This window comes from Mercenaria mercenaria, chromosome 15 (assembly GCF_021730395.1).
Source record: "Mercenaria mercenaria strain notata chromosome 15, MADL_Memer_1, whole genome shotgun sequence".
Classification (NCBI taxonomy): domain Eukaryota; kingdom Metazoa; phylum Mollusca; class Bivalvia; order Venerida; family Veneridae; genus Mercenaria; species Mercenaria mercenaria.
Window position 1 is genome coordinate 18,765,819 of NC_069375.1, and position 24,960 is coordinate 18,790,778.

The 24,960-nt window shown below is 29.9% G+C and overlaps 1 protein-coding gene across 1 annotated transcript in view; it reads left to right on the forward strand.

The window, feature by feature from the left end:
- Positions 1 to 1,023: 1,023 nt before the first annotated feature.
- The window catches only part of LOC123533427 (uncharacterized), a 29,401-nt gene continuing 5,464 nt past the window's right edge, over positions 1,024 to 24,960 (forward strand). Inside the window, exon 1 of the mRNA XM_053524692.1 lies at positions 1,024 to 1,162. Coding sequence (XP_053380667.1) covers positions 1,036 to 1,162 — 127 coding nt within the window. The 5' untranslated portion in view covers positions 1,024 to 1,035. The remainder of the gene's footprint in view (positions 1,163 to 24,960) is intronic.

Consider the following 24,960-nt stretch of genomic DNA (forward strand, 5'->3'; position numbering starts at 1 on the left):
TCGCGAAATGTTTCAATTAAGCGAAGTATGGTTTATTGTAACATAATCAAAAATCATACCGGCACGCAGTTTGTGTACAGCAATTACATAGAATTAATTCTAATTGCTTTTTTTTTTTAATTTTATGCGGACTTTTTAAGACTTAAAGTTTGTCAATTCAAAAAAGTTTTACCTTTAATCATTATATCAAACAGAATATAGAATTGGCACTAGAGACGGATAAATAAATAAATAAATAAATAAATCGCTCGAACGGATATGCAACACATTGATACACCTTGCCTTGTACCGCCGTACCGTCAAGTAAATGTACTAGTATGTGAAAACGTGCTCAAGATTGCGATTTCTTCATTTTCAAATTAAAATGGAAGCAATTTGTCATTCTTCAATTTTAAAATAAAACATACCTAAACAATGTTCAGACAATGGAGAATACTTCACGAGGTTATAAAATAATGTCATTTTGACAGAAAATAATTTTAAAGCCTTTTAAAACCTGACATATACGGTATTTTCCACATTTTTATATAGAAATACATAGAAACCATAGTCATCAACTTCAAACAAAAATGGAAGCAATAAGTTTTTGTACCACATCGATAAAAAATACATTGAAATAAAGGGCAAAAAATGAAGATTACTTCACGAGGTTATAAAATTTCGTTAAGTAACGATAAAAATACGTTTTTAATGTTTGAAATATATTTTCCTATACAAATCTATGGTAAAACTGTTTATCGATAAACGTTATCGGGTCCGCGATCCATGTATATTCAAGGGAGACTACTTTTGCCGAAACTACTGGTCAGTGTATTGGAATGTTGGCCATAGTAGAAACCCCTGAGTCTGAAATATAAGTACACAATTAACTGGGTCTTTCTATGCCTTAATGTATTTTCAGTTAAAACTAAACTCGAACCATACTTCGATTCGGGCCTCACATGTTCAGTATAAAAGCACGTTTTTCCCGCGCCAACTTTCACACTTTGTGTTCAGTTCTGATCGATCATTTGGTTGTATACTTACAGATACACGATGGCGCTTAGACGAGTTTTTGGTTTTGTGAGTGTTGTGTTGGCGAAGATGCGACTGTGGTTTGGTTCTGGAGTGGCGGCAGAGGCAGCGGAGGTAGCAGCGGAGGCCGGGGACCTTGCGGGAGGGGGTAAGTTATGTTTTTTATCATTACTTTCATGCATGTTTTTACAAGGTATTTCAGTGAAATTGACCTCTAATGAGAAAAAAAAAATGAAATTACAAACTGTGTGTACCTCTTTCGTCTGAGTGTACCAGTTATTATGTGTACTAATGGCTCATTGTCAAAGGGGGGAGGGGGGGGGGGGGGGGGGGGGGGAGAACTTCAAAATCACTTTTTGGTATTTTTTCACAGAAAGATTATCATTGGAATAAATTTAATGATGTGCCCCATGAACCTGTATTGTGCCCTATATACGTTATTTCGTGGGTGTTAAATGTACCACTTTACTTATGGAGTAAATAGAGAAAAATTTTAATGATAACAATTATTGATTTTGATAACCATCAGATTCTGAGGTATTTGCAATCTTTATTTTTTTTTTAGTGGGAGGTTAGCCAGGGATGGATAAATTAATCTAAAACACTTTGCTTATTAATCTTAATAGCAGGAATTATTCTTATCCAACATAATGAAAAACTTAGAAAAAGTAGCCATTTGTAAAAATTAACTCTATATGAAAATTTCTGAGAGACTTCAGAATGATAAAGCATGTCATGCTTAAGGTAGTTCTACACATCTGAAACACTGGGGTGATGGTGTAAGGTCATTTATTTAAGTAAAACAAAATATGTAAAACCTGATCACAGCACAGAAACAAAAAATAATTTTATGAAATAATGGCAAACTATTCAGTAGTCTGTTAAAATGGCAATGTAGGTATAATCTTTCTGGAGATAAGATATGATATAAAAAAAGGTTTACACATTAAATTGTTCTTATAAATAGCTAGAAATATGTGGTCTCATTTTTAGCTGATTTTGCAGTTTTTGTGTTTGACTGAAATTATTTTTCTTGCATCAAACATGACCCCCACTTTTCTTCTGATTTTTATTTAGCACTAACAATATTCTTCAAGTAAATGTAGGTTACAGACATTCAAAATGGGTCCTGATGTGTGCTGCGGCCAGTGGAAATATGTCAGTTTTATATAGAATAAAGAACAACAACTATTTAGTGTGTTATAACCTATAAGATGACATTGGTGAAAATTGAAATCTGACCAGATGATGGTGGACATTGGCTGCTTTGATTTAAGAATTTGATAGAAAATGACAAATTTATTGCAATTTTGTTGAAAATGAGGATAAAACCCAAAAATATCACATTTTCACTGTTTTGTGTGTATTTTTTGTTTTTTAAACTACAGATTTATAGTATGACGATTGCTAATTTATGGCCATCAGAGGTAAAAGTGAACATATTTAATGGTTTAAATGTGTAATTTGTTTGTAGATCAGGGTAGAAAATGTCAACACAGGGCAAAACAAGTCTGCATTTAGGGTAACTGCTTCAAAATTATGTTGCAACAGATATTTTTGACAAAATCTGATGCTTTTTCTTCTGGTACTGAAAATGCCATAAAACCTTAGAAACTGTTGATATCAAGCTAAAACCTTCTATTTTTTCATGCATTTAGATTTCTTGCACATTTCAAATGAAACTGGCACAGTGTCAGAGAAAAAAAAATTCTTATAAACTATCAAAGCTATTGCTTTAAAACTTGCAACATTTGTTCACCATCACTAGCTGACTCTTAACAGCAAGAAACATAACTCCATCCAGCTTTTTTTGCAAGAATTATGGCCCTTTGGACTTAGAAAATATCAGATTTCTTGGTTAAGATTTGCGTTTAGGTCAACTTTTCTCCTTTACGGTCAAAGCTATTGCTTTAAAACTTGGAGCAATTATTTGCCATTAAAAGCTGACACTGCACAGCAAGTACTGTTTTGCATAGCATTTTGCATTAAATTATGGACCCTTTTGGAATGGTCTAGCTGTTCTACTTACCCTGGTGTCGGCATCAGAATCTGCGTCTGCGTCACACCTTGGTTAAAGTTTTGCATGCAAGTACATACAGCTATCATTTAAAGGCGTATAGATTTGAAACTTATTTTTTTTCTAGGTCAATTACCAACCTCACTGGGTCAAGTTCCGATAGCTCTGACATGTATTTTGGGCAAATTATGCCCCTTTTGGACTTACAAAAGTCTTGTTAAAGTTTTACATGCAAGTTACTATCTCCAAATCTAATGCAGATATTGAATTGAAACTTCACTTGTGTCTTCAGGGTTATAAAACTAGTTGATAGCTTAAAGTCCCATAACTCTGACCTGCATTTTGGCCATATTGTGCCCCCTTTGGACTTCAAAAATCCTGGTTAAAGTTTTGTTTGCAAGTACATACAGCTATTACTTAAAGGCATATAGATTTTAAACTTATTTTTTAATTTTCTAGATTAATTACCATCCTCACTGGATCAAGTCTCATAAGTCTGACATCTATTTTGGGCAAATTATGTCCCTTTTTGGACTTAGAAAATTCTGGTTAAAGTTTTGCGTGCAAGTTACTATCTGCAAAACAATGTAGATATTAAGTTGAACCTTCACATGTGTCTTCGGGGTTATAAAACTAGTTGAAAGCATCAAGTCTCATAACTCTGACATGCATTTTGGTCAAATTATGTCCCCTTTTGAACTTAAAACTCTTTAGGTATTTTAACATTTTGGGTAATATTTTTCTGCTTCTGAGAAATACTTCGAATAGTCGAGCATTGGCTGTCTTATGGACACATGACCCCTACTTTTTTCTTCATTTTATATCAGTTTTATCATAACTCTTTAAAATGAGGGAAGGATTTGTTCTCTGAAATGGGTCTAGCAATGTTTGGTAGCTCTTTGAAAAAGGTCAGTTTTATATAGAATATATAGGGAAAACTATTTAGGCTGTTGTGACCTTTAGGTCCTCCTTTTCTCAAAATCTATGGGCTACAGCTTTGAAATTTTGCACACTTACATGTCATCATCAGATGACTTAGTAGGCCAAGAACCATAACTTTGGTTTGCATTTTGTAAACATTATATCATCATTAGTAGACTATGTAGGCCAAGAACTATAACTCTAACCTTCATTTTGTTCGATTTAAGGTCCGTTTGTACTTAGAAATTCTGAACTAAAACTTTTTTCTGAAATACTGACCAGCACTTGCAGACGAGTGATGGCACCTGTAGGCGGTGTTCTTGTTTTCATTACATGTAAAATTGTTTTTGATATAAACTCATCTTAATTAAGATATTGTTGATAACATTTGAAACACATTCATGTCCTTTGAGTGTTTGGCATGGCTCATGTGCTACTAACATGCCCATGTAATTCCTACCAAAATGGAAATTACTAAACTGCTATTGATATCCATGTTTAAACTGATTCAGTAATGAATACTTTCGACCTAATACTTTTTAATCACAAAACTGTCAACTTGTGGCAATGCAAAGATCTTTCCATAGCACTGATTCATTTCAAATCCTATGTTGAAAATGCTGTAGTTAATTTTGACTTGCATTTTGCAGTTTTTAGCTTGACTATTCAAAGATGAGAGCTAGTAGTCAGCATGGCGTTGGCGTCAACGTTAGCATAGGATCGTCACATTTTGATTAAATTTTTTTGTACCAATCCACATTTTGACAAAATATTAACCTGTTGACGTATAGCTTTGAAACTTTCAACACTTGTGTGCCATCACCATGTCCAGTTTTAGGCAAGAGTTCACGATTCCATAAGGATTTAGTGTGAGTTATGTCCCCTTTTAACCTACATTTTTCGTATTAGTCAAGGCAACTTTTGTTTTCTTTGTTACTATTGCTTATATCTTACTGTAACTTCAAAGAAACATTGTCCAGCATACAAACAAAGCATATGCAGGAACTGGGCTCATGTTACATAAGATCAAGGTCACCATGGTGTTATACTTAGGTCATTTTTAAAGCAACCTTTATTTTTCTGTCATCTCATTGTTGCTATTGCTTATATCTTACCGAAAGTCCACAGAAACATTGTCCAGCATACAAACAAAGTATGTGCAAGGATTGGGCCCATTTTACATAATTTTAAATTTTAAAGTTTTTTTCGGCATACTTTGTTTTTCTGTTGTGTCTTAATTTGTTACTATTGCTTATATCTCACTGTAAATTCACATAAACATTGTCCAGTATACAAAGTATGTGCAGGGGCTGGGCTCATTATACCCAAGGTCAAGGTCACTAAGGTGTTATACTGAGGTAATTTTTAAGGCATCCTTTGTTTTTCTATCATATCTTTGTTGCTATTGCTTATATCTTACTGTAAGTTCACATAAATATTGTCCAGTATACAAAGTATATGCAGGGGCTGGACCCATTTTAAATAAGATCAAGGTCAAGGTCACCACAGTATTGCACTTGGGTTATTTTTAAGATTTTTTTATAATTGATTTAATTTATAATTAAGATTAAGTTTTTCGGCAACCTTTGTTTTTCTTTCATACCTTTGTTACTATTGCTTATATATTACTGTAGTTCACATACACATTGTCCATAATACAAAGTATATGCAGGGACTGGGCCCATTTTACCCAAGGTCAAGGTCACCAAGATGTTATACTTGGAATTAATTATGTCTCTCCCCCTGAGACATATTGTTTTTACCCTGTCCGTCCTTCCGTCCGTCCATACGTCACACTTCATTTCCGAGCAATAACTGGAGAACCATTTGACCTAGAACCTTCAAACTTCATAGCCTTGTAGGGCTGCTGGAGTAGACGATCCCTATTGTTTTTGGGGTCACTCCGTCAAAGGTCAAGGTCACAGGGGCCTGAAAATTGAAAACCATTTTCGATCAATAACTAGAGAACCACTTGACCCAGAATGTTGAAACTTCATAGGGTGATTGGTCATGAAGAGTAGATGACCCCTATATATTTTGGGGTCACTCTGTCAAAGGTCAAGGTCACAGGGGCCTGAACATTGAAAACCATTTCCGATCAATAACTAGAGAACCACTTGACCCAGAATGTTGAAACTTCATAGGATGATTGGTCATGAAGAGTTGATGACCCCTAACGATTTTGGGGTCACTCTGTCAAAGGTCAAGGTCACAGGGGCCTGAACATTGAAAACCATTTTCGATCAATAACTAGAGAACCACTTTACCCAGAATGTTGAAACTTCATAGGATGATTGGGCATAAAGAGTAGATGGCCCCTATTGATTTTGGGGTCATTCCATCAAAGGTCAAGGTCACAGGGGCCCAAACATTGAAAACCATTTCCGATCAATAACTAGAGAACCACTTGACCTAGAATGTTGAAACTTCATAGGATGATTGATCATGAAGAGTAGATGGTCTCTATTGATTTTGGGGTCAATCCATCAAAGGTCAAGGTCACAGGGGCCTGAACATTGAAAACCATTTCCGATCAATAACTAGAGAACCACTTGACCCAGAATGTTGAAACTTCATAGGATGATTGTACATACAAAGTAGATGACCCCTATCGATTTTGGGGTCACTCCGTGAAAGGTCCAGGTCACAGGGGCCTGAACATTGAAAACCATTTCCAGTCAGTAACTTGAGAACCACTTGACCCAGAATGTTGAAACTTAATAGGATGATTGGTCATGCAGAGTAGATGACCCTTAACGATTTTGGGGTCACTCTGTTAAAGGTCAAGGTCACAGAGGCCCGAACATTGAAAACCATTTCCGGTCAGTAACTTGAGAACCACTTGACCCAGAATGATGAAACTTCATAGGATGATTGGTCATGCAGAGTAGATGACCCGTAACGATTTTAGGGTCACTCTGTTAAAGGTCAAGGTCACAGGGGCCTGAACATGGAAAACCATTTCCAATCAATAACTTGAGAACCTCTCGACCCAGAATGTTGAAACTTCATAGGATGATTGTTCATGCAGAGTAAATGACCCCTAATGTTTTTGGGGTCACTCTGTTAAAGTTCAAGGTCACAGAGGCCAGAACATTGATAACCAGTTTCGATCAGTAACTTGAGAACCACTTGACCCAGATTGTTGAAACTTCAAAGGATGATTGAACATGCAGAGTAGATGACCCCTATTGATTTTGGGGTCAGTCTATTAAAGGTCAAGGTCACAGTGGCCTGTTTATGTAAAAATAATTTTTGGGAAATAACTTGAGAACCACTTGACCTACAATGTTGAAACTTAATAGGATGAGTGGACATGCAGAGTAGATGACCCCTATTTATTTTGAGGTCACTTGATCAAAGTTCAAGGTCACAGGAGCCTGAACAGTGACTTGAGAACCACTAGGCCGAGAGTGTTGAAATTTAGTGGGGTGACTGGACATGCCAAGTAGATGATCCCTATTGCAGCCAACCACCAGTGTCTCTTTGACTTTCGCTCCTGACCACTATTGACTTCTTGCCTATAGGACTTTGCATTGGGGGAGACATGCGCTTTTTTACAAAAGCAAGTAGTATAAGAAATGGGGTTTTTGGTACACTTTTGACCCAAATTAATTTTAACCCTTGACCTAAACCGACCAATGCTGACCAATTTCAACAAATTTAAAACAAATTTTAACAAATTGTTGTTAAAACCTATAGTAAAATATGATTAAAGATAATTTTAAACACTTTCACCAAATATTTGCCAAAATCCTGCCAAGTGGCAGCAATGTGGCAGTCGCTGCCAACTTGACAAACTTTTGGCAGAACGTTGGCAAACACAAATTCAACCAATCAAAAGCCTGCCATTTTTCTGCCAAGTGGCAGCAATGTGGCAGTGTCTGCCAACTTGGCAAACTTTTGGCAAACTTTTGGCAGATTATTTTTATTGATAAAATGTAATGTATTTGATTTATTTTCAATTAGTAAGTATATATTAGGGTACACATAGTAATTAAAACTTTAATTAAACTTTTAATCCAAAAGTCTGTTTCCATCATAAGATACAGGTTCATCCGATATGTAGAATCTAATGTAACTACCCATCAAAAGCATAAATGTTACTTCTGTAGATGCTGAATCCTCATAAGGATGAATATCAAACATTGTTCCTTGTTTTAGATAAACTTTAATTTTTTTCTTATACATAGATATTAACTTATCAGTGTCAAAGTCCTCAGCTGCCTCAGCTGTTATATTTACATTATCAAATATATCAAAAAATAAAACATCATCCTGAGGTCTATAATTCCGCCACCTAAATATAAAATGTGATATTGGGCTTTTAGTCGGTTTATCCGGTTCACCTAAAGAGCTCGTACCCTTTAATAAAATCTTAATATCTATTATATAAGTTCCGGTTTTTCTGACTATAAACACACCACTCAAAAGCATATCTAGTACATCTATTTTATATTCTTGGTTTGTGTTTATAAAATCTTTATAATCTACGAAAATTCCAGGTCTTATTTCAAATATATTTAAATAGTTCAGATCGGCCATATTTTTATATGTTGAATGTATCCAGGCACCGCGACGGTCAAAATACTTTTTCATTTGTATGTAATCAAAAGTATGATTATAATAGTATTCAAAGAGAAACACTTCATGTCTCACTTCCTCTACCCTTTTTTCTATTTTCCTGTCTTTCTTTTTAAGTTTAAGAATTATTTCAGCTAAATCATCAAGTCGTTTTGTTGTGGCAACTTCAGAAGCAGATAAATTGTCAACAGTATTCTTTGTTCTAGCTAATTGTGTTTCTTGTTTTAAGAAAGCATCTTTTACTTCTATAATTTTTTCCCAATTATTAGAAATTTTTTCATCATTAGTAGCAATTTTTTCAACATTAGCGGTTATTGCTTTAGTATTAGCAGTAATTACTTGGGTATTAGCAGTGATTGATTCTCCTTGTTTAGCTGATATTTCAACTACAGAGTCCAAATCATTTATTATTTTTTTAATTTTATCATTAATTTGATTATTAAATTTATTAATATCTTCTTGTAATAAACCTTTAAGTTTACTTAACTCTTTGTACTTTATATTGTGACTTGCATCAACATTATTAATCAGGTCTACAAGTTGTTTCTTCAAATTTTCTATCTGATTATTAACTGTGTTAATTGCTTCAGTATTAGCAGTAATTAACTCTCCTTGTTTAACTGATTTTTCAACTACAAAGTCCAGTTCATTTTTATGTTCTTCAACTTTAGCATTAAGCTGCGTCATATCTTCTTGTAATTTTTTTGTAATATTACTTAAGTCTGCATACTTTAAATTATGACGGTTGTCAACAATACTAATCCAATTTCGAATTTGTTTTTTAAAGTCATCTATTTTAGAATTGAGCTCTTTTTTAAAATCCTCTAATGCTGTGTCATGATCATCACCTCTTTGTGAAGCTGCCTTTTCCAATTCAGATTTATATTCTGCAAGTTTATTTGAAATTAATTCTAATAAATCTTTATGCTTATTTTCAGTTTCAGTATTTAGTTTATTTATTTCTGTTCTGATTTCTAACTGATACATATTTTGTAACTTTTTTTCAGCTTCAATAATCTTGTCTTTTAGTTCTTCATGTTTAATCATACTATCTTTTAATTCTTGAATTTGGGTGAATAAAATGTTTAAATTAACTCGAAATACTTCTTTTATGTTATCATCTGTCAAATCTGATTTCTCTTCAAGTTCTTTAATAGAATCAGTCATAGCTTTCATTTCTTCTTCAATTTTACCTTGTAATTCAACTATTAATAATGAATTCTTTTTAAAATCTTTTGTTAATTCTTCAATATTCTTTACTTCTGCTTCTAATGTCTGTTTTATACTTTTAATATCTTCAAGATTATAGTCATCTATTACACTTTGAACTTTTTTATACACAAACCGTCTTGAAACTACATCGGTGGATTTATCTGGATTTCCTAGGTTAATTATTTTATTACCTCCATATCTAATGCTCTGTTCATTGTGTTATCAAGTTCCTTATTTCTGTGAAGAAATGATTCCATGTCCCTTTCTAAGCTTTTTATATTGTTTTTTAGTAGCATAATCACTTAAATCAATATCAAATTTAACTTTACTTACACTTTCAGTTTCACTTATTTGTTTTGTATCATTAAAAACACCCATCTATATATTACCAGTAAAGTTTTTTCTTAAAAACTTCCTTGGTTTGTCAATATATAAGAAATCATATTTTTGATTTGTTGCATTAGCAAAAGTATCACGATCTATATTTTGTTCATTACAAATCATATCATTTTCTCGTTTACCCGGACTTTCAAACAAAATATAATGTGAACAGTTAATTCGAATATCTTTTGGTGTTTTATAGTAAGACTGACTTAAATAAATAACACAACAGTTTTTATGTCGTCCTTGAATAAAGTATTTTGTTATTTCATTTTGAACTTTTTTATCTTCACATACAAAATCATCAAATATTACTACTTTTTGTTTTTCTGATTCAAGATTCTCACAAGGTTCATTTGGTTGGGATCAGCTGAATATTCAAGTATTTCATTTGGATCTACTTTAATTTTTTTTGCAATTTGGCTTAAATGGTTAATTAAATCTTGATATTTAGATTGTTCTAGGTTTTTAGCATACAAGTATAATTTATCATAATATATAAGAGGTTTTCGAAGTATATGCATTAATGTATTTGTTTTTCCAGATCCAGAAGATCCACATATTAACATTCTAAAACATGAATCTGGCATAAAAGGATAAAATTGTTTAAAATTATTGGATTTATCACTTTTTGTATCATAATTTGGAATTTCCATTTATATAATATTACATTATTTTACATTATTTTACATTATTTTACAATATCTTACATTATTATATAAATGCAATCGAAACTTAATGAAATAAGAATAAGAAAAAAAATAGTTGGGCAAAAGATGAGAAATCTTATAGAAGAAGTAATGAGAGAAAAAATAAGAAAAGCTACAAATCGGGATATGTATACTGAAATTTATAAACCAATTACTGAAAAAATAGAAAGTCAAAAAGAACAATTATCAAGTCAGTTAAAAGCATTACCTGGAATTAAGGAGCAATTAGCGTTACTAGGTGATGAAATGAAAGACATACAAACATATCAGGGTTTCCAACAGCTATTCCAAGAACCACCACCAATTACAGGGTCTCCTGAAGATCATGTGGGTTTGGATACGGATACGGATGATGGTGATGAGTTTGAAGACACTAAAGAATCTCTTGAAGAATCAGAAGAAAAAGAATTGGGAGCAAGACCAAAAGAATTTACAATTGATTTTAATAAAGAAATTGATTTAAAACTTATAGATAAAAAATATAACACACCACAAGAAGTGTTTAACTTTTTTCACAGCAAATCTAAAAATCCTGATAAAAGAATGACTAGAGAAGAAGTAGAGGGTATCATAGAACATGTATCGGATGAAATAAAAAAATTGGCTAGCAAATCTGGTGCAATAACTAGAAAGACAAACAAAACAGATCATGATCTGAAGCAACAGGAAGCAATTATAGCCGAGAAGGAAAATTATAAAAATTATAGAAACGCAATCATTGATATTCTAGAAACAGGAAAAAAGTATATGGGAAAAGGAATAAGATATCATAACCCATATAAAGTTTCACCAAATGGACAATATGGTAATTTAATTATTAACTTAAATAAACTTTATGGTCAAAACAAATTAATTGCTAAGGATAGAATAACTGGAAAGGAAGTAATTAACACTAAAGTAGATAATGATTTGATTGATTTGATTAATAAAAGATATAACAATAAGAAAAAGCATTCAATTCATTCAATAAAAATATTCAAAGAATTAACAGAAAAATCAGGATTACCTATCAATAAAAGATCTATGAAATTTAAAAAAGTAATTAGAGGACAAGGTTATGACGTTTGTCCATGTAATCCAAAAGAATTGGTTAATGACTTGGAGTTAATTTGTGGTTCAATTGATGCTGGAAATAATAATGAAGAACTAAAAAATGAAGGTATTAGAATAATTGATGAACTATTAAAAATGAATTCACTATTACCAGAACAACATGAAATGTTATATAAAAATTATTTTTCTTGAATTTAAATTTTAGTTATATATAAATGGAACAAAAAATAGTATTAAGTTCTGAAACAGTTAAAGATAATAAAAATAAACCGAGTGATTTTACAATCAGATTTAGTCGTTCTTTAATTTTAGATAAAAATAAAACTTATGTTGTTGGTTTGGATAGTATTAACACTATGACCTACTCTTGGCATAATATTAGTGATGAATATGACAATAAAAGAATTCGTTATCATAATGGTAAAGAATGGAAAGATATTATATTTACAAATGGTTCTTACAGTTACACAGATATTAATAATTATATTAGGGAAACATTAATAAGTAATGATGATTTTGAATTTAATAAATCAGAAATTGCTCCAATAAGTTTGGAATTTGATTTAAGTAGTTTTAAGATTTTGATTTCAATTACAGATAATTTTATGTTGGATTTAAGAATGTCAAATTTTCATACATTGCTTGGATTTGAGAAAAAAGCATTGAGAAATACCGAATGGGGAACTACAACACCAATATAACTAACTCTGTGGATACAATTTACATTCATTGTGATCTTATTGATAATTCACTTGTTGATGGTAATTTCAGTGATATTATCTATGCTTTAAGTACTGCAGATTTAACAAGAGCTTATCCATTTACAAAAGAACCACAAAGAGTTGGATATTCTGAAATTAATAAATATATTATAAATTCAATTAGAAATATATTACAGATGTATTTGGTAGAATAATTAATTTTAATGAAGTTGAAACAAGTTTTACACTAATTTTTAAAAGAAATTAATTAAAACAAAGTTTTAAAACTTTAATTATGAAATTATAAATTTTAGTTTTATATAATGTACAAAAAAGTTTATGACAAAAATAAAGGAATATTTATTTATGTTGATGCTCACACAGGAAAAGAAATCATACATGGAACAGGTATCTTTGACACTTTAACGAAATTGTTTTCAAGCGGAGTTGCATCTTCAATTAGCACAGCTGGAAAAAAAGCTTTGGAAACAGCAGGAAAAGCAGCACTTGAAAGTGGAACAAAAAAGGTTGGAACAGAAGTTGGAAATTTAGCTGCTGATAAAATTGTTGAAAAACTTAAAAAGAAACCTGCTCCGGCAGTTGGTAATTTAATTGCTAAGGAATTACAAGAAAAGAATAACAGTAAAAATAATAATAAAAATAACAGTAAAAATAATAATAAAAATAATAATGATAAAGAGGAGGATATTCATATGAGAATAAATAGAATATTGTCAGGATCTGGAACACGTAAACGTATTAACAAATTAATTTATAAAAAATAAAGATTTAACTTTAATAAAAAAATAAAATAAAAAATAGAATAAAAAATAAAATAATATATAATATATACATGTTTAGAACAAAACAATATTGTGAAAGATATGAATTAACTCCTATTCAATTAGATACAGCTTTAATATCTGTCCTGGGAAATAATGTTAAGCAACAAAAAAACGGATATCACTTTACAATTAATGATAGAAGCTCATATTTTGATTGGTTTAATGGTTATTTTGAAGTAAGTTTTAAAGTAAATAAGCTTGCTAACGGTAATAATTATGGTGACGATGGAGATGATAATCAAATTGCTCTAATTAATAATGCAGCTTCATTAATTGATCAATTAGTGGTTAAACAAAATGGAAAAATTGTTTATGATTGTAATAATTTATACAAAGTAATAAATGTAAAGGATTTAGTTGAACTATCTGAAGATTATGCAAAATCAACTGGAAAAAACGAATATATTTATTTAGATGAATCTGCTACTGCTGAGAGCAGGAAGAATCAAGCTGGATATAATTCGGGGTTTGCTACTAGGAAGTTATTAATCCAAGGTGGTAAAGAAGTAAATGCTAAAATTCCATTAAATAATTATTCATTTTTTCAGGGTTTAGAAACTAATATTTTACCTCCAAGTCAAATTCAAATAACACTACAGCTGACAGATGATGATGAATTGATTTTTAGAGCTAATGCTGCTGCTGCTGGTAGAGTAATTGTAACAAAATTAATTCTATGGGTTCCGCGTTTAATTTTTAATGAATTTGGGTTTGATCTAATTACTACTGAAAGATATAAAAAAGCAAGATGGTCATACCTTAGGGAAATGGTGACACAATCAACTGATACACAACAAACTAATATAACCTTTAGAATAACAGCTGGTGTAACAAAACCACAACATGTATTTGTTTATTTACAACGACCTGATAAAAGTAATTCACAAGAACATAACCCACATTTATTAGATACATTTAAAATTAATGCAGCAAATAATAATTGCACTTTGAGCTCCTGTCGTCTTGAAGTTGGTAATGGTGTTTTTTATCCAGAAACAGAATACACAAGTATATCAAGAATATATGATGATGTAATTAATTATTATTATAAACAAAATAATAAGACTACTGGAAGTCTTTTAAATAGATCAAATTTTCAAGAATTGTTTGGATTTATTCATTTTAACTTGGAATATAAAAAGGAAGTAACTACAGAAGATCCTAAGCATATTACATTAACAGCTAAATTAAATATTCCACCAGCAGCTAATATTCGTGTTTACGCAATTGTATTATATGAGGAAACAGTTGAAATAAATACTATTGGAAATGAACTTGTTATTGTTTAAATGAACTTGTCATTGTTTAAATGAACTTGTCATTGTCATTGTTTAAATAAAATAAATATAAATTAAATAAAATAAATATAAATTATATATAATGACATCAAATTATATTGAATATAAAGTTAACCTTACAGATGGACAAAAGAAAAATTTAGCCCGAGCCTACAACAACAAAATTCCACATACTTTTAGATTAAAACATGAACAATTACATGGAAACTTCCCTTTACTATTAACAAAAACACAAATTAATCAAATTAAAAAAGCTGTTGCAAATAAAAAGGGATTAGAAATTACAATTTCAAAAAGTCAAATGTCCAGTCAAGGTCAAAATGGTGGATTTTTAGGAGCTTTGGCTGGTTTGTTAGGAAAAACAATTCTTCCAATGGCAGCAAAAATAGCTCCAAAAATATTAGCCCCTCTAGGCATTGGAGCCCTTTCTGGACTGGCCAGTACTGGTGTTAGTAAAATACTTGGAAATGGTATGATTTCAGTAGCTAATGATAAGAGAAATATGATATCACCATATCTTACACCTAATCAAAGAAAGCAACTAGTAGGATCTGGAGTGATTAAATTAACACAAAAACAAAAACAAGACGGTGGGTTTTTAGGTATGTTGGCTGCTAGTCTAGGAATACCTTTGATTACATCTTTGTTAAGTGGAAAAGGACTACAGATTGATTCTCAACGAAGACCTTACAGACGAATTCCTATAGTAAAAAAAAAAAATAAAATTTAGTAAAAAAAAAAAATAAAATTTAGTAAAAAAAAAAATAAAATTTATAAACAAACCTATTTCTAACTTTGAAATTGAACAATGGGTAAAACAATTAAAAATTAAAAACTTTAGGGGTGTGTTTAGTAGAAATAACTTACCAAGAGTGAAACTCTCGGAGACCACAGGTCTACCAAAATTAAAAGAAAAGGACGAGTGTGGAATTATAAATTTGGATGACTTTGTTGGTCCTGGAACACATTGGGTTTGTTACTTGAATACTTTGTACTTTGACCCATTTGGACTTCCTCCACCAAAAGAAGTAATTCAGTATATACCAAATGTAAAATACAACAATGTTCAATATCAAGACAAAACAAGTATGCTTTGTGGATATTATTGTTTATTTTTCATTAAAATGTTACAAGATAAAGTACCGTTGTATGATTTATTGTATAAAATACTAAAAATTAATAATCAAAGAGTAAATGAACAAACTATTATAAATTATTTTAACTAATAAGGACATTTATTTAACTGGAATAATTAATATAATGGGAATATTCAATAATATAAATGAAAAAGTAAATAAAATAGAAAGACAATTAATAAGAAAACCTCCATTGTTTTTAACAAGTTATACCCAAGATACTGATAGTGGATTATTTCAATGGAAAACTGTAAATGCTAGTCCTGGTTTAGTTCAAAATGGTAATAATGTAACAATTAATTTTAATTGCATTTTAATTATTCTTGTTGATGCAATTAAATTAGATAAAGGAGAAGCTAAATTACAAATAAAAAATAAAGAAAATGTAATTCTTCAAAGTTACAATGCAAAAAATAACAGAAAAAATGAATCTATTTCTATTAATTATGCAAATGAATTTAAAATAAATGATGTTATTTATATTAATTCTTTAAACGTTATGAATATTCAGTTAACAATTTATGGTTCTATAATTTAAGAGTTAATTTAAGTTTTAATTTAAGAGTTAATTTAAGTTTTAATTTAAGAATTAATTTAAGTTTTAATTTAAGAATTAATTTAAGAATAAGCTAATGTATCAATACCATTATCAAGAATATATCTTTTATCGTCATAACATGATAAAGATGTTTTATTTATAACATAACTGGAAAGATTGTGTTTATTAGAACGAATAACTTTAAAAGTGTGATTACTTTGGGTTGAATTAAACAAAGTATCTTTATAATTTTTATGAACTATTGTTTTCTTAACAACAAGTTTTTTAATTCCTTTACATTTTTTAACATTTACTTCGTTTTCTAATAAATATGAATACATTTTACTTCTTAATCCGACAAATTCAACAATTACTACACCGGCAGCTTCATCTTTAAATTTTCCAATTACTTTTTTATTATTATCAAAATAAAATTCTGATTTTGGGTTATAATCACTATTATCAAATAAATCTTTGTCCTTATAAAAGTCTTTATACGCATCTTTGGTTTTTATTTCATAACATAATGAATCAGTGTCAGTAAACAATAATTTACAATTACTCTCGTACTTTTCCATAATATAATTATAATGAAAATCATACATTAAATATTTTGATAAATCTAGAATGCACATTCCAACATAACAAGGTCTGTTTAATAACAAACTTTCTTTTATTCTATGAATACCAAACAAATTCTTGTTAAACATCGTTGAACTAACAAATGAAGGTTTTGGCTATGTATTTTAATAAAATATTTTCATCATGAGTTAATTTAATATTAACCCTCTTGCGTAAATTCTCCATCGTTTTAACCGAATACAGAATTGTTCATTAACTTAAAAAAGTCCTTTTCAAATGAATTTTTTGCTTTAGATCTTTTTTGAGTATTAAAATCAATATACTTTTTAACCAAGGACTTTCGTCAAAAGTTAATATTTATATATTTTTGTTACTTTTAACCCTAATGTGTATATAGTTCAAGATTTTTAAAATGAACTACATAATTTTGTTTTTTCATTAAAGTTGGAACTAACTTTTTACATTACTTTTTCCTATTTCAAATTCTGTTTTAATTTTTACTATAATTGGAAAGCCATTGATCTGGTATAATAATTTTTTCAGGAGCTAAAGGATAATCATTGTGGGTTTTATGTAATTCTTTTGGATATTCAAGATCACATTCAACTATAAAGTTAGTTTTACCTTTTGCAATTAATTTCTTAAATTGTTTTTCGGATATAAATTTAAAGTTTCCAGAGGGTAAAGGTTGACACATAGCCCAACCGTAAAGGTTATTGGCGTCGAGGTACATAATGTATTTGCTTTCTTCTTTTGAATTATAATCTTTCATATATTTATTGTTTGCTTTACTGTATCTGTTTGAAATATAACTTATTCCTCCTCTCAGTCCCTTTTCAATAAAAAGATACATATCAATATCAGTTATTAAATCTAACTTAATTCCAGTCATTTTTAACATTGCATCCCAAGCTAAACCAGGGCTACTAAAATAATGACAAGGATCTAATTTGTAGTACTCCAAACATAGTTTTCTAAAATTTTCAAATACATCAGCTAAAAGTAATACGTCAGTTTTTAAATATAGATCATGATATTCTCCCATTGTTTTAATTTTAAATTTATTCCAAACATTTTTAGCATGTTCGTATTCATTATCAGATATGTGTGTTTCATTTAAAATTGAATAAAACTCTTCTTTAGAAGGTAATTTTGTTTCTTTGAATTTTTTAAATGAATCCATGTAATCATATGGATAAACACCTTTTGTTTTTAATAATTCAACATTTTCACAATTAAATTCAGTTGATGTGTATTTAAATTCTGGAATATTTTTTACTAAGTTATCCAATGATTGAGACATAAATTGGAATGAATCAATAAAGACCAAGTCAGAAATCATAAATGCCATATATCTTTCCATATTGTTAGGAATAACATTAATTTCTTTTTTGAATTTTCCTATTTGTTGCATAATAAAATGACCGTCATAACCTCTTAAATTATGAAAAATAACAGGAATTTTATGTGTTAGTTTAAAATTAATATTACATTCTGAGTGAGCACTTCCTCTAAATTTTCCTGTTATATGACAGTGATCTCGGACAGGATTTTCATTTTCCTTATATTCTTTTTCACAAATATGACAAAACTTTTGTTTTTTAAATTCGGTTGAATCATTTTTAGACATTCTTAGTTCTTTGTTGAAATGTTCTTTAAATATTTCTTTACAATATTCCTCTTCCTCAAGCATTTTTTCAATAAACTTATAAACTGCATTAGGGCCTCTATAAATCTGGGTTGGTTTAGTATATTTATCGTCATAGCAACAAACAACTTTATAGCCGTAACCACAATCTATATGATTTTGATATGGTTCAGTAAATGAAGATTCAGTTGATGGTAAAGCAGTTAAAACTTTTTTAGTTATTGATTCAAAATCAGCATAAATTAAAAGGTACTGCTAAACCTTTATGATAATTTTTAAATTGTACTTTACTTCCCTCTTTTGGCATTTTTACGCCTTGGATACCATTAATAGCTAAACAATTTGGAATATGTTCATTTAATATTCTTTCATTTGTAAAATGTTGTAAACAACTTTTACAGAAATATTTTTTTTCTTTATGTTTGGTTTTGTTAAACATTAATCTATTAAAGTCTTTTATCCAAACATAATGTTGGACTGGGGTCTCTGGTGATTTACAGTCGCCGTTTATTTTATCATTAGTAATTAGCAACATGTCACAGTGTTCTTCGTAATGATATTTTGATATGTACAATGGATAAATACTATTTTCTTCATATCCAAATATATTAAATGATATTTCATTTAAAACTTCTATTTTAGGTATTTGATTTAATGTAACAGGAAATTTAATTCCAGTATAATCAAGATCGTTTATATGTTTTTTATAATTTGAAACTCTTTCAGAATGTTTTGTTACAGGAAATTTGTAAGCCAAATGACACCATCTAAAACATTCGTTATCATCATTCTTTATATTTATTAATCCTTTCATTGGATGTTGTAATGGTTTTGGTAATTCTAAATAGCTTGAAGCAGCCAATGGGCTATACTTATATCTGTTTATATAATGAGCATCAACTGACTCTATTCTCCAGCACTTCCTTCAGAAATCCAATTACCAATTCTATTTATTATTTCATCAAAAGCTTGATGTAAAGTTTTTTTTTATTTCGTTTTGTTAATAATTTCTAAAGCCTTGATTGAAAATAAGCTGATTTATATATTGTATCAGTTTTATCCATTTTTGCAAAAGTTATTTTTAAAACAACGTTTATTTTTATACCTTTTAAAGTTTTAAGTTCAGATTTAAGTATTTCATAAGAGTCGTTTATAGTTAAATATAATTGATTCTTTGGATCTTGTCTATATGTAATTTTAATTCAAATTTCTTATAATATTGTTTTGTAGATCTCTCAATTTCCATCTATATATTATATTTAGAAAATAAAATTCGTTAAGCAAAAAAGGATTAAAAAAATCATTAAAAAAATAATAAAATAAATAAAGTTTTAAATTATCTTTAAGAAGAAATAAAATATTTAAATTTATATCTTTTTCCATTAACTTTTGATATTCCACATTTTACTCGGTTTTCTCCTTTGCAGCACATTGTTGTTAACCCAGAATTAATACCAAGGTCTTTAGAAGCTGCATAATTGCTTTTATATGTTTTTTCTTCATTAGTATCACAGTCGGTTACAATAACTTTTTTAGGGTTGTTTCTGATATTATTTGGTCTGGGACAATCACATAACTTTTTAAAACTAGAGGTTTTAGTACTCGAGGGTACAGCATTTTCTTCTTCAGTTAATAGACAACCACAGTCCCATTCAAATAAATTATTTTTTTAAAAGATAAGGATCTATAACATTTTGTAATTTATCAATAACGTGATTTTTATATTCATCGCTAACTATTTGATCAAGTTTTGATTTAATAACATTTCTTCTTTTAAGAACTTTCTTATATGAATTTTTATCTGGATTCATTATTTCTCCTAAAGTGCTAGATAATTTTGACATAATCATTCTATCTACCTTTCTATTAACCATCTATATAATATACTTATAGAAAAAAATCTCTAAAAACACACGTAAAATTTAATACAGCTCTTCTTCTTTTTTACTTTTATATCCGTTAAGTTTAAATTCCTTCATATATGTTTCAAAAGGCATTGAATATTTTTTTTCTTTCTGCATTTCTAATAGTATTGTAAAAATATCCTGAATAACTTGTTTCTCTTCTTCTTTATTTACTTTTCCAATCCGTGCTTTTGTTATTAGTTGTTTTATTTTGTGATGATGTGCTTTTAAAATAAATTTCTTGTCGTCAAGTTTTAGTCTGTTAGTAAATATGGTAATTACTGATGGAACAGCGCCAGCAACTGCTACAAATATAGGAAATAGCTGGAACAAGTGCTAATGCAGCTGAACAACCAAAACACCTGCTGTAATATATAATCCGGTACTTACTCTCCCACAAAATTTATAACTTTTTCTGTAAGCAGCAGCTAGTTTAGTTAAGTGAATGATTAACTGATCTATTGTTTCTATTCCATTATTAGAAATTAAATTTTTATGGCTCATTTATATAATATATTTTTTAAATTAAATTTCTTTCAATTCACTAAATGGTATCCAACTATTAAATTTTTCATTGTAACCTTTCCATTTTACTAAAGCTTGTTTTTTCTTATAGTCTCGTCTAATAACTTTTTCTATTCTAAAAACTTCTTGTGTAGTAGGTAAAAGTTCTTGTTCATAAAATGAACCTTGAATTATTTCATCATTTAAATCTTTAATAGTGTATGTTCTGGGATTTGTATTATTAATTTATAAATTATAAATATTCCTCTGTCCAGTTTGGTGTATATCCTTTTTCAAAATGTCTTTTAAGTTTGCTTAAACGAACTCGATCACCAATTTTAAATTTTGTTTTACTCTTTGGTATCTTTAAATCACCATATAAATTAAAGTAAACAGTAAACCTTTATTTAAGTTTTTACTAGCTTCGGTTGGTGTCATTTTTATACTAGAGTGTTTTGTTTTGTTATATTTATCACCATATCCTGCAAATTATCTAAATAAGTATAAGTATTATTTGCTGTAAAATATTTCCACATTATTCTTTTTAAACTTCTATTAAATCTTTCTATTACTACAGCCTTTCCTTCATTAAATGTATGGTACATATTAATCTTATTTTTATTCAAAAATGATTCAAACTTTTTATTATAAAATTCTTTTCCTTCATCTACCCATAAATTTACTGGTAATCGTCCTTCTAAAATTATTTTTTCAAATGCTTCAGTAACAGATTCTCCAGTTTTTTTTCTTTAATGGAATAACCCAAGCATATTTACTAAATATATCAATAACGGTTAACAAGTACTTTACTCCTTTATTATATTTTGAAAAAGCTTGCATGTCAACTAAATCAGCTGACCAAGTATCATCAATATCATTAACTATCACTCTTCGTTTCCTAAATTTTCTTTTAATTGGTTTGTGTAATTCTTCTGCTAATTCATCGCTCCATGTGATTCCGGGGGTATACTCTACCCCTTTTCCCGTTTTTTGATTTTTGTCCGAGACCAAGTGTGTATTTCGTTTTGATAGCTGGTTTTACAACTAAATGTTTTGCAATCTTTTCTCCAAATGTTTTTGATTTAGTTTTATTTAAATTGGAAAGCATTTGCTTATCACATGTACCCTTTTTTACACCACTGTCATAGCAAAAGTCATGGTCCATACATACTGCATCCAGTTCATTGACAGGGGGTCCATTATCTAGGGGATTTCCTGGCCCACAATAATTATATCCTGGAAGTGTTAAACCTTTCTTAGGTAATAAAGGTAACATTGCTTTGTGAATATCTAAATTACCCCCTGTACTTTTAACAAACTTTGATTTCATTTTTCCACAAGATGAACAAGTAGCCTTTATCATTTTTCTCCCGTTTTTTTGTTATAACATAATGAGGATTTATATTATCAGTTAATCTTCTTTCTTTCAAACAATATATTTTATTCTGTAAACTCATCTATATCATATGTATTTAAAATTATTTAAAGACTAATAATGTAGTTATTAATTCAAAATAAGTTTAAATACCTTTACATTTTATCAATAAAAATAATCTGCCAAAAGTTTGCCAAGTTGGCAGACACTGCCACATTGCTGCCACTTGGCAGAAAAATGGCAGGCTTTTGATTGGTTGAATTTGTGTTTGCCAACGTTCTGCCAAAAGTTTGTCAAGTTGGCAGCGACTGCCACATTGCTGCCACTTGGCAGGATTTTGGCAAATATTTGGTGAAAGTGTTTAAAATTATCTTTAATCATATTTTACTATAGGTTTTAACAACAATTTGTTAAAATTTGTTTTAAATTTGTTGAAATTGGTCAGCATTGGTCGGTTTAGGTCAAGGGTTAAAATTAATTTGGGTCAAAAGTGTACCAAAAACCCCATTTCTTATACTACTAAAGCATTTTCTAGTTTTATGTTTAATTTTTTTCGAAAGCTTTGTTTATAGACATATCTTTGGTACTTTAAAAGATAATGACTTGAAATTAAATATATTTCTTCATAATCATCATCTGCATGTGTGGTTACAATCCCCATAAATCTAATTGTATTGTTGACAGAATTATGCCCCTTTCATACTTAAAGCTTTTTAGAAATCTTCGCTTTCTTGATATAACTTTACTACAATATAAGATAAAGACTTGAAACTTTAAGTGTATCTTTATCTTCATCATTTGCATGTGTAATTATAATCCCTATAACTCTGATCTGTAGTTTTGACCAAATAATGCCCCTTTCATACTTGAATTTTTGACAAATTTCGTTTTCTGGATATATCATTGGTACTATATAAGATAATGACTTGAAACTCAAAATATATCTTTACCATCATCATCTGCATGTGTGGTAACAATCCCAATAACTGTAATTAGTGTTTTTGATAGAATTATGATAGAATTATGCCCCTTGGTGTATCTTCCTTTTAAAGTAGAGGTCTCTTATTGAGACATATGTTCATTTTACTGTCAAATCGTCAAATAGTGGAGCGCGCTGTCTTATGGACAGTTCTTGTTTTGTTTAAAATTCTTTTTTCGCAAACTTCGTCAATTTTTCTTTCATAAAAAATTAGATGCCGTGGGTCAAAATGTATGCATTAGGGCCTGAGAAAGTAAACAGTAATATTTTTTGCCTTAATGCTAGATTTGGGTCTGATGCATTGTTACCCAATTCACATTACATGTTTCTCAGCAGGATCGAAATAGCAGGTATACAGTTCAGCAGCTTGTTATTTTAGATACGCGCATTCATTTTGCCAAAAAAAAACAAAAAAAAAAACACCAAAATTCAGATGAAAGTCTTGCAACCAGTTTATAATAGTTTATGTAAAGAATACTATGGTAATACTAATACACCTTAATAAAAACAACAGCCATGTATGAAACTTTTTAGCTCAACTGTTCAAAGAATAGTAGAGCTATTGGACTCACCCTAGCGTCCACATCCTCATCCCAATTAGATTAAGTTTTTGTATGTTAGCTGGTATCTCGGTAACCACTTAATGGATTGAAACTTCACACACTTATTTACTTTTTTAAACTGACTTACATTGCACAGGTTCCATAACTCTATTTTGCTTTTTTTTTTACAAAATTATGCCTCTTTTTCGACTTAAAAATTTTGGTTAGGGTTTTGTATGTAAGCTGATATCTCAGTACTCACAAATGGGAATGGATTGAAACTTCACACACCTGTTCACAGTCATCATCTGACCATAACTGTTTAGGTCCCATAACTCCACTTTGCATTTTTCAAACTTATGCCCCTTTTTCCACTTAGTAATTTTTGGTTACGGTTTTGTATGTAAGCTGGTATCTCAGTATCCACTAATGGGAATGGATAGAAACTTCACACACTTGTTCACTGTCTGATCTGACATGCACTGTACAGGTCCCATAACTACTTTTTTTCAAAATTATGCCCCCTTTTCGAATAAAGCAGTTTTTGCTTATGTTTTTGTATGTAAGCTGGTATCTCATTATCCACTAATGGGAAAGGATTGAAACTTCACACACTTGTTCACTGTCATGACATGATATGACCTGCAGTGCAAAGGTTCAATAACTCTACTTAGCACTTTTACAAAATTATGCCCCTTTTTCAATTTAGCAGCTTTTGGTTAAATTCTTATTATTATGTAAGCTGGTATCTCAGGTAACCCACTAATGGGAATGCATTGTAACTTCACACACTTGTCCACAGTATCATGAGCTGATAAGCATTATGCAGGTTCCATAACCCTGTTTTGCATTTTTACAAAGTTATGCCCCTTTTATATGCCCAAAGGGACGTATTATGTTATACCTCGGTGTCCATCTGTCCGTCCATTCGTCTGTTAGCAATTTCATGACTGCTTTGTAACTCTTGGACCCCTTGAAGGATTTCAAGAAACTTGACACAAATGTTCACCACACCT